Source organism: Calidris pugnax, unplaced genomic scaffold (assembly GCF_001431845.1).
Source record: "Calidris pugnax isolate Ruff unplaced genomic scaffold, ASM143184v1 scaffold56, whole genome shotgun sequence".
NCBI classification, from domain to species: Eukaryota; Metazoa; Chordata; class Aves; order Charadriiformes; family Scolopacidae; genus Calidris; species Calidris pugnax.
The window spans coordinates 14,121,052-14,137,698 of record NW_015090839.1 but is presented as its reverse complement, the minus strand read 5'-3'; the positions used below and the strand labels follow the sequence as shown (position 1 = coordinate 14,137,698).

The following is a 16,647-nucleotide window of genomic DNA, read 5'->3' as shown; positions in this document are numbered from 1 at the left end:
CCTAACATGTAATGTTACCTCAATGTGAGGATGACTTTTTGGCACATTAACAAATGTTGGTAAGCGTTTACTAAACCACATAGCAACATCTCGGTTCATGTTGACAGCAAAAGGTTCAAAACCTTCTTGAAGGCCACACATTGTATAATACTTGAATGTACTGGCATCCATTCCAAGGTTCATACGACCAATCTGAGATAGACCCAGTGCACAAATTGGAACAAAACCTAAGAAAACAATACAACAACAACAACAAAAAAAACCAACAGTAATTTATTTGGAGAACACAAGCATTCTATTTTGGATCCATCTAATATGAACTAAACTTTAGCTCCTACATGTAAGGTGATGACAATAGCAAGGATTTAAAGCCAACTTAAATAGTAATGTCTATGTTCAATATAATTGCTACCAAAAATGCTGAGGATTTAGGCAATGATGGGACATTACATTTTGGTTGGACTAGACGATCTCCAGAGGTCCCTTCCAACCCCATATGATTCTATGATTACACTATCCCATTTATTTAAACATTAAACCAGTTTAACAATTGTTATTAGTAAGTAGTAACAGATTTATGCAAAAAACAAACAAAATTTCAAGTAAAGAGGTAGTTTTGTGGACAATCACATTTGAAAACCAACATTTGCTCAATCAGTTATTCATTTATTAGAAGCATCAATTATCTTCAGCATTTTTAGACTAATAAACATACCTTTATACTCTAAGTTGGACACCAGAAGACAATCTTGGCTAGATCAAAGTTATTAACAACACTAAGTATGGTCTCTAAGGGCACTAAAGTTTCAAAAGGACTTTGAGATGAGGTTCAGGTATCTCAGTTCATCTGGTTTAAAATTTACTTTGCCATCCGTAGCTATAAATTTGTTGCTAACTTTCATCCCTCCATCATTCATGATGGACAAATACACACCACTTTAATGTAGGCATATTTTATGACCAAACTTTTTTGGTCTCCATATACCTGTAGCAGTCAATAGACAGGGATGAAAGGCTGTTCAATTTTTTCTCCATCTCTCAAGAAAGAGAACTTGGAAGAACTTTAAGCAAAAGCCAAAAGTTAAACCTCTAAAGGAGACATCTTCTCTCCTACACTTTAAGCCTTCAAAAATGCTCTCTTAAGGCCATCCCTCATTCTCTACCATTAGAAAAACTGTATCAATAGTCAGACCAAAGAGGGATAGTGAGCAATTGCAGTGTCTTCTGGCAAATACTAACAAGCATGAAGCTACTACTGGTTGGAGAAGACATGCTTCCAAAGAAAATGTGAACTAAAAAGAAAATAAATTCGTGCCATGTAAGCACTCTTAAAATAAATTGATATGAAACACATGTAGCACAGTCTGAAGGCTCACATCAGTGAAATACGATTTCTCAGCTCACCAAGCTATTATCACAGACTAGTTTTTTCTGGTTTTTGTTTTGTTTTGTCTTCTCATAACCATGTAACTATAAAAAGAAAATTACCTGTTTCTATTCCAAAGTCAGCAAATGCAAGTTCTGAACCTTTACTGGTTATAAGCAACTCTCCATTCAGAGTAAAGATAATTGATTTGTCATCCAAGTTTATCATACAACCAACCACATCTCCCGGTTGCCAGCTTCGTCCAAAGAATCCGCTACCTTGATGCCAACGCTGGCCCTAAACAAAAAAACAAGTAAATAAACACCATGCTAAAATTAAAAAATAAACTACAAAATAAATGAAGACAAACAAACATTTCACATTCCAAGATCTCAAAGTAACGTGCAAACAGTGCTGATCGTGGCTTTCAGGTAATTAATTTAATTATTATCTCAGTTATTTCAGATAGAGAAACTAAGGCACCCTAACTTCAGTAATATGCAATCAGCAAGTTAGAACCTGGATGATAACCACTGTTCACTGGATTCCACTTTTCACATGCAGTGCTATTATCATCCATTATCATCCTAATGCTCCTTTAGGAGTCAAGTTTAGAAGGAAAGAATGTGCAGAAAGCAGAGTAAAGAGAATCGTGGTTCTCTCTTCCAGGAAAACAGAACGGTGGTTGTCTCTTCCAGCCATTGAAGAAACTTTGTGTTATTTTATAAAACAGCACTTAGGGGGAAAAGAAGCTATATTTTGTTTATGCTTACAACAGACACTCAGTTGGGTATATCCTAGGAAGATAGATACAAATCAACACACCTTTGTTAGCATTATTTCAGTGACCAGAACTAAATTGCAGATAAGCAAGAAACAGAGCTCAGAGACATCTTTATATGCATCAAAAATATTCCAGTAGTTGATCTAGAGTACACAGAGGAAACCTATATTGCAGTACTCTGCTTAGCCTGTTTATAGGTCAAAAAAGACAAAGATGTACTGACTTTGCTTCCTTCAAATACAAATGCTTGGTCATCAGCTCCCAACTCTATGTCAGGTCGACAGCCTGGCCTGGCCCAGCCAACACGCATATCTCCACCTGTCACAGCTTCAAACTCAAAGTACCACTTTCCAGACTTCACTGCATAAGACTGTTCTACTCTGAAAAATCTTATCTTGTCAATGCTGACTTTTTCCGCTGCTTGGTCAGCTGCAAAAATAAAGAGAGAAAACAAACCCCGCCTTTTATAATTAGATGAAACTATAAATGCCGCTGTTTAGCTTTTCATCTGTACCCAGTATTATGTACCCAGGCCATTATCTACCATTGCAAGCTTAAGAACCTTCATAGTAAACGTTAAAAAAGGAGGAAGAGTAATCAGCATACAGAGGCTAGTACATTCTAACTCTATACAGGATGTGTGATTTTCCACTGTTTAGTCAGAATATTTCAAAGCATCACTCAATGCAGAGCCCCAGACACAAAACTGACTAAAGGAAACCTCAGAAGTGTAAGATTATAAACGTGCAATGCAGTCTGATGCCGTATTACAAAAGAACAAAATACTTTTTTATACAAGTCAATACATTTAGAATATTGTAAAGAAATCAACAAATATGGGCTGTTTGGGTTTAGATTTTTGTCAAAAAACTGCAGTGGTATAGAAAATATGAAGAAAAACTTCTAAACAAATTTCTGCTCCTGATTTCAATAAAAATATTATTGAACTTGGTGCACTTCTTTGACTACTTCTTAAGAACTGAGTTTGAGGTGAAGTAGTCAAACCTAATCTGCATACCATGTAAAAAAAATCTTTTACATTAATCCCATATTATTTTCTTTCTTTCATTATTTCCAAATAAAAACCTGTATGTCAACTCACACTGCAGATTTTCTCCATTCTAAAAACCATGGAAATTAGAATTATCGTATCATTAACTACAACCAATCCTTAAAAAATACAAATAATATCAAATTATTTACAAAGTATATTTGCACCTTGCATTAAAGTCCACTGCAAAAATACTCTACTATTAACTCATATCTCATGTTTTCCCTATCTATTTCAATGGTTTATGTTATTTTTCCAAGCACTGAGGGAATAAAAGGCCATGATTCTTATTGAAAGTACATACCAATCTCTTGGTCAGGTGGCTCAATACTATAACCGTAGCCTGCAAATGTTCTAACAGCTTCGCGGAGGCTATCTCTGTTCGACTTCTTAGTACGTTCATCTAATAATGCATATGGCACCAGCCGTGGATTTCGTTTGTTCTTGAGATCCTAAAAAGGGTTATAAAAAATAACAAGAAAACTGTGTTTAAACATCACCAATATTTCATATAATGAGACAGAGTATATTCTGAAATCATGTTAAGATTAGAGAGAAATAATATTGATGAAGAACAGTTATATGAATGCAAGCCCAATTGTTAACAACTAAAAACCTAAAGACAAGAATGAAAGAGAAATATGGAAATATATTCACATACATCCTGCAGCTGCAGGTCTGACAATCTACTCAGACTTGCACGGGCAAGGCTTCCTTTGGTGCTCCCCACACCCTCTAACTTTTCCAGACATTACATGACATTAAGTATTTATCCTCTTATTTAACACTCCCATCTGATGTCCTAGAAAACCAATCTCACATTTTTTTACTTATTCCAAATACGCGTAAAGAAGTCTTTACCTGCTGAATGCCATAGGTCCATCCTTGCTTTATTCTGTCTTTTGCCCAGACATTATGCGCATTTTCTGCTAGTTTGTCAACTAGAATTTCTTGGGAAGGTAACAGTTTCACTTCAGAAAGATCAAGAGGGGCAGGTTTGTATCCATTTGACATCATGTAACTGTAAGTCAACAAAGGAAAACAGAGAGTCAAGATACCCTAAAAGATGGTATTTAAAGTTTTCTATGTGTCATTCATAGGGTAGGGTTCACTTTCTGTCTCTACTTTTTGATCTCCTACTCTCCCATTTCTTTGCACAAATCCTGTGTTGCATTTGGTCATTGACTAGGATATAAACTGTATTCTAGCAGAGTCCGATTTTCCACCTACTTGCACCCTATCTCACTAAATGTGTCCCAGATCCACATGCACATCCCTAAATATGAAAAATCCAAATTGATATTAAATAAGTACTCTTACTTTTTTTACATTTTTCATTTAAATCTTCTAAGTAATTTCTAATTTAAAGATCTGCATGATAACTATTTATGAAATTATTTTTTATGCATTATTAAGTATGGTATTTTTTATATCCTGGTTTGTAATGTTTGCATTATTGTTTTTTTCAACAGAAGAAAAAATGTTTTAACTATTATTATTCAATGAAATACTAAGAAAAACTCTCCAACCCTTCTGCATAGTATAAAGACTACTCTGCTATTTTAAACATATGCAGACTCCCTCTTGCTCAAATTACATAATTCCCATTTGGTAGGATGATTCATGTAGGCAGCAAATATTTTAACAAGAATCAGAAACTAAGATTTATTTGTTCTGTTATTGAAGACAATAGTATCAAAACATTATGATGATAAACTGCCTGCAGTATGAACCTTGGGAAAGGTGGCTTTTCCTTTTTTTTTTAATTAATGCCATCAACTGGATCAAGATTACCAAAACTATTTATTTTACTGCTCTTTTTAAAAATCTAACTTTGTTTCTCATGGATAAAGCTGTTTCAGGAAAAAAGACACCTTATGCGTTGACATGTGAAATCGCAAATATCCCAAATCACTGTTTCTGTCTTCAAGTTTCATTGCAGGACAGAGCTTTAATCTGTCCCAGGAAAACTACAGAACCCCCACAGACTAATATATCTGGAAATTATACGTGTTGAACAAAACTTTTCTTGGAGGGCAGGGAAGGCAAGGTGCAAATCGAAACAGGAGTTATGGGAAAAAAGTATACCCTCTTTCAAGTAGATCAACTTACCATCATATACACATACTGTTCTTTGCTACGTGATAGAAAAGCACTGAAACATTGCTTTCAACTTTGAAGTATCTATTCTAAGCTCATGTAACACAGATATAATTGCATGTGGTTTATGTCACCATTTGTGTCTCTGTGAATCACTCTACAAGGTGATGTAAGGCAGCAGTATTTACAGTCAACCATCATCACAGCCAAGCTAACGGACCAACCATATGCTCTGTAAGTCCATATCGGGTATGGGGCTCATATCAAGGATTTTTTAAAAGACCTTAAAATATTTTTAACTAATAACCTGTAGTTATAAATAATATATTGTAGTTATCATAAGGTACATACTTTTTAGGAAGTTTGACTTTTTTAAGATCTTCCTCAGCTGCTGGATGAGCGTGAACAATGTGACATCCAAGGGCCAAAAGGGTTCTGGCAATATAAAATAATGGCAGTAGTGAAACACAGAATTATGGTGCTCACGTATTTTATACATTTCTTTCTGTTTGTATAAATTGATACATTTTTATAAACACACAGAACTAATGATATTTAAAAAACAGAGAAGTAATTCAAAATAATGGAATTTCAAAATCAAAATATTTTAACTTATCAAAAGTAATAAATAAAACCTTCAGAATCTAAAAAAGTACAAATCTTTGGGTTGAAAGTTATGCCACTTTATTAAAACCAGCAGGATTTGGTGGGGCTATTTTCTTTGTATCTCCGTAGAGAGAAGATTTTTCTAAGTCGCTCCGAATGGACTCCTGGAACTTCTAGCAAAGTTAGCAGAACATAATTTGAATGAAATACTCTATTTTTTTTTATATCTTACAACAGTATGAAGTGTTTGAATAAAAATTTAAAAAAAAAAACCTTTATTTTTTTTTAAATTTAAAGCTCACTTGAGGGTTTCAGTTGACATTTGTAGATTATAATTCTTCTCTGTTTCAGGTAATTTTGAGAATTCCACAAGACAAGGATGATGCCTTTTATTATCATCCCGAATCTGTAACAAAGCAACAGAAAAGAGTACTTTCCAAATACCAGATTCAAGCCAGAATCAGACTAAGAAATCAATTAATTCTTTGCAATAATGAAGACATTGTAAATTATACCATTTATCTTTGCTCACTGACAGTTGCTCATCATTATATAAATGAACCTTCCCATGATCCATTTGCAATGCACACTGCAAGCACTCCTCCATAACCAAAAAAATCAGAAAAAATATAGCTATTTCACGTGTTCTGCATAAATACACGACACGCAAGAAAGCAAGCCTGTAAACTCAATGAACATATCTGCTGAATGCCTGAGCAATACATGCTCAATAGAACACATTCTGACCTATTGGACACACTCAGACTCAAAAATCTTCAAGAATCACTTGGTAATGTTTTCTAAATTCTACTGGAATAGTAAAGCAGAGCATTCTCTTTCTGGTATCGAGATAAGTTTTTAAATACTTATCTGCTCTTAATTTAACAAGCTCTTTCACTCAATGCCAAGTGCTCCTATCCTGATAGCAACTAAGAGTCATGACATTTCACTAACAAAAACATTTTTCAATTGCCAAAGCTCAGAAACAGTAAAAAGGTTAGGAAAGCTCAGAATTTCAATAGCAATGACATTTTAGCAGACAGTATGATAGAGTTATTGAAGACAAAGGTAAATCAAGTCCACAAGTAAAAACAGCAGAAGAGAGGAGAAGAAAAAAAGATTCTTCTCAGGTAGGATAAGGTTGTGGTGGGCACATGGAGGACTACCCCAGTAAATCTGAAACAGCAAGATGAAATAATCTAAATTCAAGGCAGAATACAGTCTTTAAATTTTTTTATTACTAGGGGAAGGTACCAATTTTGATATAATTGTTGAATTTAATGTTATATTCTGAATATAATATTCTTGAACTACCCTTTTAACTGTTTTTCATTTGGTGACATCCATTGGGTAGAGAATGCTTTGCATTTAAATAATGTTGACCAGATGGCCTCACTCTCTTCAAGCTTTCAGGCTATATCACATTATAAGGTTATCATTATAATGATACATTTAATTGTAATTAATTAAATGAAGTATCTGAGCTCTGAGGAATTTGAACGTTTACAAAAGTCACCAAAACCCTGTCTCCATTATCAATAGAAGCAATTTCTACAACAGACTTTTTGCTTGTTATCAATTTGATCCCCAGGACTAGACTAAACAAAGACTTAGTTGTCGGGTTACTCACTACTGGTATGATTTTCAGTAGAATTCCACCTTGGATTAGCTAGTGTGTTTGTCAAGATTTTTTTTCAAATTCTTAATTATTTATAGTGCTAAAATACATACCATATTTATATTCCAAATTTGCCTTCTAATCACTACTTAATATCACTGTCTCCTGCCAGCTTACACTTTCATCTGCTGTTAGTGAAGTATAGAGCACCAATAAATACTCCGTTCAGCTTCCAAGTCCAGGTGTTCTGGTAGGAGACTTAACCTAATACAGGTGACTGTACCCAGACAGGTCATTCAAAACATACCTTGCCATATGTCCAGCCCAATTCTATTTTATTCATTCCCCACAGTTCATGGATATTTTCAGCTAGTTTGTCCCTGATCTTTTCAAGATGAAAAGGAAGGACAATCTAAGAAAAGAAAATAACAATTACAAATAAGAAAAGGTTCCAATTACCACACCTTGTAGATCCAAGATCATCTAGTTCAGTTAAATACACCCCAACACACTAATGATGAATTCCTAAGAAAACGGGCAAGCTAGCTTAGTTTTTATATTGTGAATTTATATTTTATTAAGATATATTTTAGAATCCCATTATTGTATACCTAACATACCTGACTGGTGTCTATTGGACAAGGGATAAAGGAAGCTTGGGAGAGGAATTGTGTTGTACCCAGTAAATCCCTCACTCCATCAGAATCTCTCTTATATTCTTTCACTGGTTCCAGTTTCATCTTCTCTTTTGGCAGCAATGCTTCATAGCAGGGAGCATAGCCAGCAGGAGGTAGAAATTTAAACTCTCCATGACGTCCACCCAATAAGAAACGAACTCTGTGCAATTTTCAGCAAAGAAATTATACTCTTAAACAGTCAGCATATACTAACATTATAAACAAATAATTCAGAAACTTAAACATTTATTTGAATAGCATTTACAAAAATGCAGTTGTATTTCATGCTTTGATAAACACCGAAGAGTTATCAAGTATTCATACTATCAACAACACCAACACCACCTACCGACTATTTTTTTTTTTGAAAATTTGTTTTGGCCAACGCAAAACTAATTATTCAATGCCGTAGCATATTTTCAAAAAACTGTTTCTTACTTAAAATCAAATGGTTGTAAATTGTGAAATCTTTAGTGCATTTAAATGATTTGGAAAAACAAATCTAATTTAAATTAGACTGTTACTCCAAAAACTGCAAAAAGAATTATTTATATATTACTTAAAAGTTTTAAAGTAAATTCTCAGTGCACTCATGCAAGCAGTTGACAAAGCAGAGAAAAAGAACCAAAGGATATGGTGAAAAAAACCAACCCATCATAATACATAAATCAAGCAAACAAAATTGTATCAAATATTACAACCGGAAATTATTTTCAGAAGCAGAACTATGATTCCTATTAAACCCCGAAAGTTTTCTGTTTCTCCTCGGATATACATTTTTTCATATAAATGTAAAAGTATGCCAGGAAAAACAACAAAGACAAAAACTATCCAACTTCATACTTTGGCCCTCATGTAGGCAAACTCTAGAGGTAAATAACCACAGAAAATTAAAAACAACTATTATCTCCAGGAAACAGCGCATACATTTGTTGTGATGCGGTGGCCAGAAGCCTACACCACTTTTAACTTACACATCTAGAAATACTAGAGCTATTCATTCAACATATTTCATTGACATTAATAGACATTAATAATATAAAAAGAGGAGAAAAATTAAGACACAAAAGTTTTCTCAAACTGGATGTACATCAGCACAAGTCACAAATATCTGAAACAGTTCAATGTCCATGAGGAATATATTATTATTGGTTACTTCTATTAAGCTTGAGCTTTCTAATTTCATTTTAAAAACACAGTTTAAAATATTTGAATCATTTTTTTTTTCTGATATTACAAACACAGAAGATGGCATTGTCCAGTTTGAAGTAAAACTGAACCAATTTTGTGTTCTGTAATTTTACATTTTAGCTAGGCCTCCTCTAACTCTCTGAAATTAATGGCACATTGTGGAGAAAACTGCTCGTTCTCAGAGTGATAAGAGCAATGTTTGTGCTACATGCCAGGGAATGGTATGTAGAGAGGCCCTTGCTTACACTTATTGCTATAACAACCAAGGTCAGCCAATTTTCACTATTTGCCCCTTAGCGGGTCGGAAATGGAAAAAACGTAGAGGGGTCACATCTGTGGGGAGGAACGGACAGGAGAGGTGACCCAAACCTGACCAACTGGGGTATTCCACCCCATCTGCCACACGCTCAGTGTAAAAGCTGAGGGATCAAAGGGTCAAGGTTCTTCCTGTGATGACCGATGTCCGAAGAGGACCCTGTCTGTTCGTCTGCCTTTGATCCCGATCCCTGTGTTCCTGACTCCAGAGCTGGAATCCAGTTCCCAGCCGTCACTGAGTCCAGTCTGTGACCTCCCCAGTGCCTGCCAGCAATGAGACTGTCATCCTGGGAGCTTGATACAGTTTTGTATATATTGTATCTATTTCATTATTTTCTTCTCTTTTTTAAATTTTATTTTAATGTTAATCTTCATTAAAGTAGTTTAGTTCATTCTAAACTTTTGGATCTCCTTATCTCTTCCTCTCCTCTTTTGTGGGGGGGTGAGAAAGGGCCATTTGTCAGTCCGGTTGCAGTGATTTCGGCTGAAACCACGATAGGCATATAACCTGCTATTGCTACCAGCTACTATTAACTACATCTCACAAAATGCAGAAACAACATCAAATAAAAATAAAGAAAAATAATTATACCAGTTCAGGCAGATTTCTTACAGAAAAACGTAATGAACATTTTCAAAAGCTCTTGTACTAACCCAGCTACTCCCAGAGGGTCACTCCCAGAGAATAAATTAAAATTGATTTTTTAAGCCCTTCTCAGGTCTCCTTTATTCTGTTTGGTCTCTGTTAGTATTCTCACCTGGGAGGTTCTTTTGAGCATGATATGCTCAAAGTATTTATGTATTGATCATAGAAGGAAAAGCCCACATAGAACTAGTTATCTGATTTACTTGACCTCAGAGAAGCAAAGATTTCTTTTTTCTTAATTGCTAAATGTATGAACCGTTTATAACCTGAGCTTTCTTTCGCTTATGAAAACTATATAATGTCTATTCTGGCCATATTGAACCCTAATTTCTCAAAAATTACGATGTATAAGAGAAACTCTCCTTGAAATAAAAGCTAGCCCCTTGCATCTTTTGTCTCCTTCACCACAACCTCTTATTCTGCTCCTGCTTATTTCTTCCAAGATTGGCAGTTTCAGATTTTCTGAATTAATTAAAGGTAAGATAACAATAGAAACCTGAAAATAGTAAGTTGGAATCTCAGTATTTTAGCTACAAAACAGGTAAGAAATGGGCAATATTAGTAATGAGCTTCCAAAACTGCTTCTCATCCCTACTGTGAATACAGTATCAGTTTTCATGATGATTTAGGTTTTTTACTACCTGCTGAGAAAGCCAGTGAGAATATTAATTAGTGCCAAATGCAGGCTTGTGTTTCTAATGTGCTTTTTTTTCACTGATAATTGGAATAAGACAAAATTAATTTCCCCTAGGTCACCAAATATCCATAAAATAATACTTTTCAGACACTGTGACTTGGTCAAATTGCTAACAGGCTCACGTTTCACCCTTAAGCAAAATCACCACTGAACAACCCAGTACTTTCCTGCTTCCCTCCCTCCCAGCTACTGGTTGGGCAGAACTGTAACAACAAAAGAGAACAAACCATGCATAAATTTGGACAATATTTTGTGTGACAAGACAGCAAAGAAAACAACAGTTAAAACAAAAGTTAAAATTAACTTGTACTCACTTTACACCTGCTGATAAGCTTACTACAGGAAAGAAAAACCCTTCTGTACTGAAGTTCTCAAACATTCCTTGTACAGGCTGTCCATTAATGCGGAATGAAATGCTGGGTACACCTAAATCCAAGCAGCAGCTCACCACATCATCAGATGCTAACAAATGCTGATTGACAGATGCTACAGCTCTGGGTACTCGACCTAGGATAAACATATTAAGTAATCAGAAGCTTTAAGCAGACTCTCACAGGTTTAACAATGACATTATTTCCTCAAAACTACCACCGAGTTTTTTGTTCATAGTCACAAAGACATGATCCTGCCTTCATCTGTTTTATGAACAGTTCTGCTTTTAGAGACAGACAGTGAGCCAACATTCTCCCCAAATCTGCCACTGATTTGTGGAAGAAAAGTGCATACACTGAGGAAATCACTTGGGACCTCTGAACACTGTTCACAAGACAGAACACACCCAGTTGAAATCATGCAAGTTCACACTAGCCCAATGCAGGAATACAAAGGCACAGTAAATGACAGTAAATGATGCCCTCTGTATAAAGTGAACATTAACATATCTTTTTTTTTTTTTTTTTTTTTTTTTCCAGCTTTCTCTGAAATACCAGATTCACATATCTGTGAATATGCAGTGGTGAGACACCGGGACAGGCTCCCCAGAGAAATTGTGAATGCCCTGCCACTGGAAGTGTTCAGGGCTTTGAGCATCCTGGTCTAGTAAAATATGTCCCTGCCCATGGCAAGGGCTTTGGACTAGATGATCTTTAAAGGTCTCTTCCAACCCAAACCATTCTATGATTCTATAATTCTACTGGAACTATAATTATGATTAATATCCCAGTTTACAGTATCCAGAGGCAGAATGGTATACTGGGTTATCAAAAAACAGATCAAAAATTTAACGGACCACATTTTCTTTATGAACTACAGGCATACATTCAACAGAGGGAGCTTCCTTTTTCCTACCTGGGAAGGTGGAACGTTACAGCCATGCACAGGACTCAGTAATTATAATAACACTTAACTAGAGATAATATATCTGCAGTAATCTAACTATAAACACTCTAGTTTTTCAATTGCACTTCAAGAGCCAATGAATATCTCATCAGCATTCCTTTTAAAACAATTCCCTTGGAAACGCCGTATTGTAACTGTAAAGCAAGTCTAACTAAGCACTATTCCAAATTATTGTGTTTGGAACTTCTTAAGAACAAGTCAAGTCAATTGCTCAGGACAGTTTAAGTACTCAGAATTTTCCCTTACTACAGGAGATGAGATTTAAGAGACTTTCCAGCACTGTATTTCTGAGGTTCAATTAGTGTTTAATTTTGTATTAATGATTTATACAGCCATTTCTAATGGAGTATGTTACAGATATCTCTCAGCCTACTCCCCAAAAAACATTATTTCTGTAATTTGAGAATTGCTCAATAGCGCTTCTGATGACTGAATACCAGGTGCCCACCAAGCTGCTCTATCACTCCCTTCCCCAGCAGGACATGGGGCAGGGGAAGGGGAAGAAAAGAAGATGGAAAAAAAATTCATGTAACGAGATAAAGGCAGTTTAATAACGCAAATAAATGGCCACGTCTGGAAACAAAGCAGAAGAAAAGATTTATTCTCTGCTTCCCATCAGCAGGTGATACCCAGCCACTTCCCAGGACGTAGGACTTCAGTACACATAGTAGTTGCTCCGGAAGACAAATGTCATGATAATAAATGCCCCAACTCCTCCTTCTTTCTCTTAGCTTTTATTATGGAGCAGACACCATATGGCACGGAATATATGGTCGCTTTTGGTCAGGGCTCCTGGCTGTGTCCCCTCTCAAGATCTTGACCAACCCCCAGCCTAGTGGTGAGGGGGGAATGTTGGAGGGACAGCCTTGACGCTGTACCAGCGCTGCTCAGCAGTAGCCAAAGCATTGCTGTGTTATCAACACCCTTCCAGACACCAATACAAAGCACAACACTACGAGAGATGCTATGTGGAAAGTTAACTCCATCTCAGCCAGACACCACACTGTGCCGAAAAAAAAAATATTGAATTATCTGTGTGCACATACACACTTATTTATATACAAAATCCTATGCTAGAATAGTATTAATATAATTGAAAAGTCAAACACACCCAAAGTAGAGAACGTTACAATTAAGGCCATAAAAATCAAACTCACCATATTTATGTACGCTGTATTTACAACACACCTTTTAATTGCATGGCCCCACACCATTCTTTTCTGAGCAATTAAAAAGTATTTAGCTGTATACGACATTTCAAGGCACTAAGAAATATGGGGAAGTTAATGATTTTGCCCACATGCCTTGAATATCGTACGTAAAAAAAGCACCCACCACAAATTGAACAAGCTAAAAAAATAACCCTCATTTACTGTTTGCAAGAGAGATCTGGAAGTAAAAATAACATGCTACTTCATAAATAAAGATTGTACACACAAGGACTGAAATAACGTCTATTTTTTTCCCCCCAAACTTCCGAATGCTCATGGATTGCTACACACTGAAGAAACAAAATCATTAAACTAAGGCGGATCTATAGAGTGTGCTGATACTGCAGTTTTTTCTATGTCTTTTGAAAAAAAATTAAAAAGACTAGAAAGCTAAATAGAAAGCTTAATTCCCAGTGAAACAAATTGATACATAAGTTTCCTTTACAATGAACAGCTACATTCCCAACTCAGTGTTTGAACACTTCAGAGAAAAGGTGGCCAGAATTGTCTTACTCTGAAAAAAAATGCCCACATCTCATTGCAGAAAATTAACTCAGTTTTTAACTCAATTCTATCTTGGGGCAGAGACCTGGCCAATAAAATCCGCTCTCAAAGAATCTATAATTAACAAAGGTATAAGCCAGAGAAAAAACAATTTTAGAACACATTAATACAATGTTAATCCAATGTGATCCTCCAGTTTCACCTACATGCTTAACAAAATCTATATGAAAGAAAGACCTTTACCAATTAAGATAGTTACACATTTTAGGTACATAACCTAATTGCCAGAGCTCTGTTTTAAATATTTATGTAAGTAGAATACGTATGTAAAATCTAGAAATTTTAGCAACTATTTTGCTTCATACTGCTTTTCTTCCTCCTTTCATTATTTATTGATGGTTTGATAAATAATAAATATTTCCTTATTTTAGAGCCTTATGCATTATTTCTTCTCTGAAACGTTCCTTAATTAGAGAGTATTTAGGAACTTTAAGAAAGTAAACACATCCATCAGCATTTCCTGTGTTGCCATTTGATTCTTACAATTAGCCAATAGCACTTTGCTGGTTGTTTTATAGGAACATACATTGGCATGGTCAACAGGTATTCTGCTGTGACAAACCTGGCTGTTCACAAAAAGGATATTCTAGTTCCCTTTCCTTGGATATAGTATTGGGAGAGGGATAACCACACAAAAAGCCAATAGCCTTGATCATAGTTCCAAAGCCACTTTCCAGCGAATTATGTGCTCCAGGTGGCTCTCACAAATCCTTCTCCAAATCAGATTCTTCTGTTTTCTCCATTTTCCTCACTGGTTATTCTTTATAACAAAAATTATTTGAACTGCAACGCTTCAGATGAGCCCTCCTGTAAACTCCTTTTATTCTTTTAGAGCTCTTACTCAAATGTACCTGATTGCATGGGCTGTTACTTCCACTTTTTTGTTAACTCAGCTCACTAACGCATTCAATTTGCTTGAACAAAAAATGGCTAATATGACCACAACTTTACTCTCACTGATCCTTAAATGACCACAAAATATGCTTTTGTTGGCATCTGTTAACTGCCTTCTTTATAAACTTCTTTAGGAACTTTATGAACTTTTTTAGAAACTGCAAGTGTAACCACTTTACTGCAGTACTAATTGAGTCTCCTAAATTACTACACAGATTAAGAAGCATTCCTAGAAAAACTCATATTTTTTTCTGCTAAGCTACTTTATAATAATATGAAAGATATTTTTTCAAATAGCATAGCAACTACAGGATTTCAGTTTGATATTAAACTACAGAAATTTATGGTCTAAAACCTACTGAACTTAGTAATAGTGTAGTAATTCTTATGTCTAATTACAAAAATTATCTTTTATGAAGCTACTTATCAAAATTTAAATTGAATTTATTAAATCTATCAATAGGTGTGAGGATAATAATGTAATTTTCCTTCAATTGTAGATACAACGTGAAAGAACAATGCAAATGTAGATCCATATACAACTAATTTGTCTGAGATCAGTAGGTCCATTGATTTTGAACAGACAGACCTAAGTCAGTGTTGATCTAATCCTGGAAAATGCCATCTTTTGATATATCATAAAAATAGAAGCTACCTGCTAAAAAAATCTAATTGGTATAATTCAATATTGACTAAAATCTCACACAAGAAGTCTGATCTGAGATTCTAAATAACTTCATGCCAACCTGGAGTTCTGAATGTTAGCTCATTATAAAATAGCCTGCTATATACTCACAGGTATTGAAAGTAAAGGTTAACTCCTAAATGTAAGAATAAGTGGAAGTAAAAGAAGTACTCACCAGACCACAGATGAAGGCCATCAAAACCGAAAGAGTACAAGTCATCACCAACACCATTGCCACCCCATCCTTCTCCACCTCCAGGATAGGGGGCATACCCTGAAGTAGAGGCCCATCCAACTCGTAAATGGGTGGGTTCTGCCGTCAAGAATGGATCAACCTGATCAATTATTAACTCAAAGTACCACTTCTTGTACTGTGCGGAGCCCTCAGCAACACCTAAAAATATGTTTGGCCTTATGCTAAGAAAGAAAATGTAAGCCAGTTAGTGTAAAGATAAATGCAGCACATGAACTATATTGCTGCATAATAGTCAAATTCACTTTGCAAATATGGTAAGAGTGAGATGTCCACATTTTGCTTATAATATTTAAATAGTGATTCATTTTATGACTTTACAGAGCTGCTGTATAATCATCTTCTAAGGTATAGGTTCCATGCTTTGAAAAAACTTATACTCAGAAGAGGAATAACAAGATCATTTCCTAAAATCAAAAAAACAGGAGTGAGGTTGCCAGGAAATCAAATCCCTCTTGAAACACACATGTACTTCACAGAGGTTTACATACTCCGTAATAATTATTAGGTAAAGCTATACTCCGTTCTGAATGAGAAACAAGCAACTTTCATCTTTCCATTTCAAAGTAGATCTTAGCATTCATTAGCAATTTCTATTTGAGCAGTTCCCATTACAATTGCCATATTGTTAGCAAAAATATTTTTTTCAGG

The 16,647-nt window shown here is 35.3% G+C and overlaps 1 protein-coding gene across 1 annotated transcript in view; it reads right to left on the bottom strand.

Annotated features, from left to right (window-relative positions):
• RYR3 (ryanodine receptor 3) overlaps positions 1-16,647 on the bottom strand; it is a 210,802-nt gene that overhangs the window by 116,930 nt on the left and 77,225 nt on the right. Inside the window, exons 18-28 of the mRNA XM_014941650.1 lie at positions 15,919-16,160; positions 11,366-11,558; positions 8,146-8,362; positions 7,833-7,937; positions 6,210-6,313; positions 5,653-5,736; positions 4,063-4,222; positions 3,506-3,653; positions 2,374-2,579; positions 1,489-1,663; positions 19-227 (exon numbers count right to left, since the gene is read on the bottom strand). Of these exons, the coding sequence (XP_014797136.1) occupies positions 19-227; positions 1,489-1,663; positions 2,374-2,579; positions 3,506-3,653; positions 4,063-4,222; positions 5,653-5,736; positions 6,210-6,313; positions 7,833-7,937; positions 8,146-8,362; positions 11,366-11,558; positions 15,919-16,160 (1,843 nt within the window). The remainder of the gene's footprint in view (positions 1-18; positions 228-1,488; positions 1,664-2,373; positions 2,580-3,505; positions 3,654-4,062; positions 4,223-5,652; positions 5,737-6,209; positions 6,314-7,832; positions 7,938-8,145; positions 8,363-11,365; positions 11,559-15,918; positions 16,161-16,647) is intronic.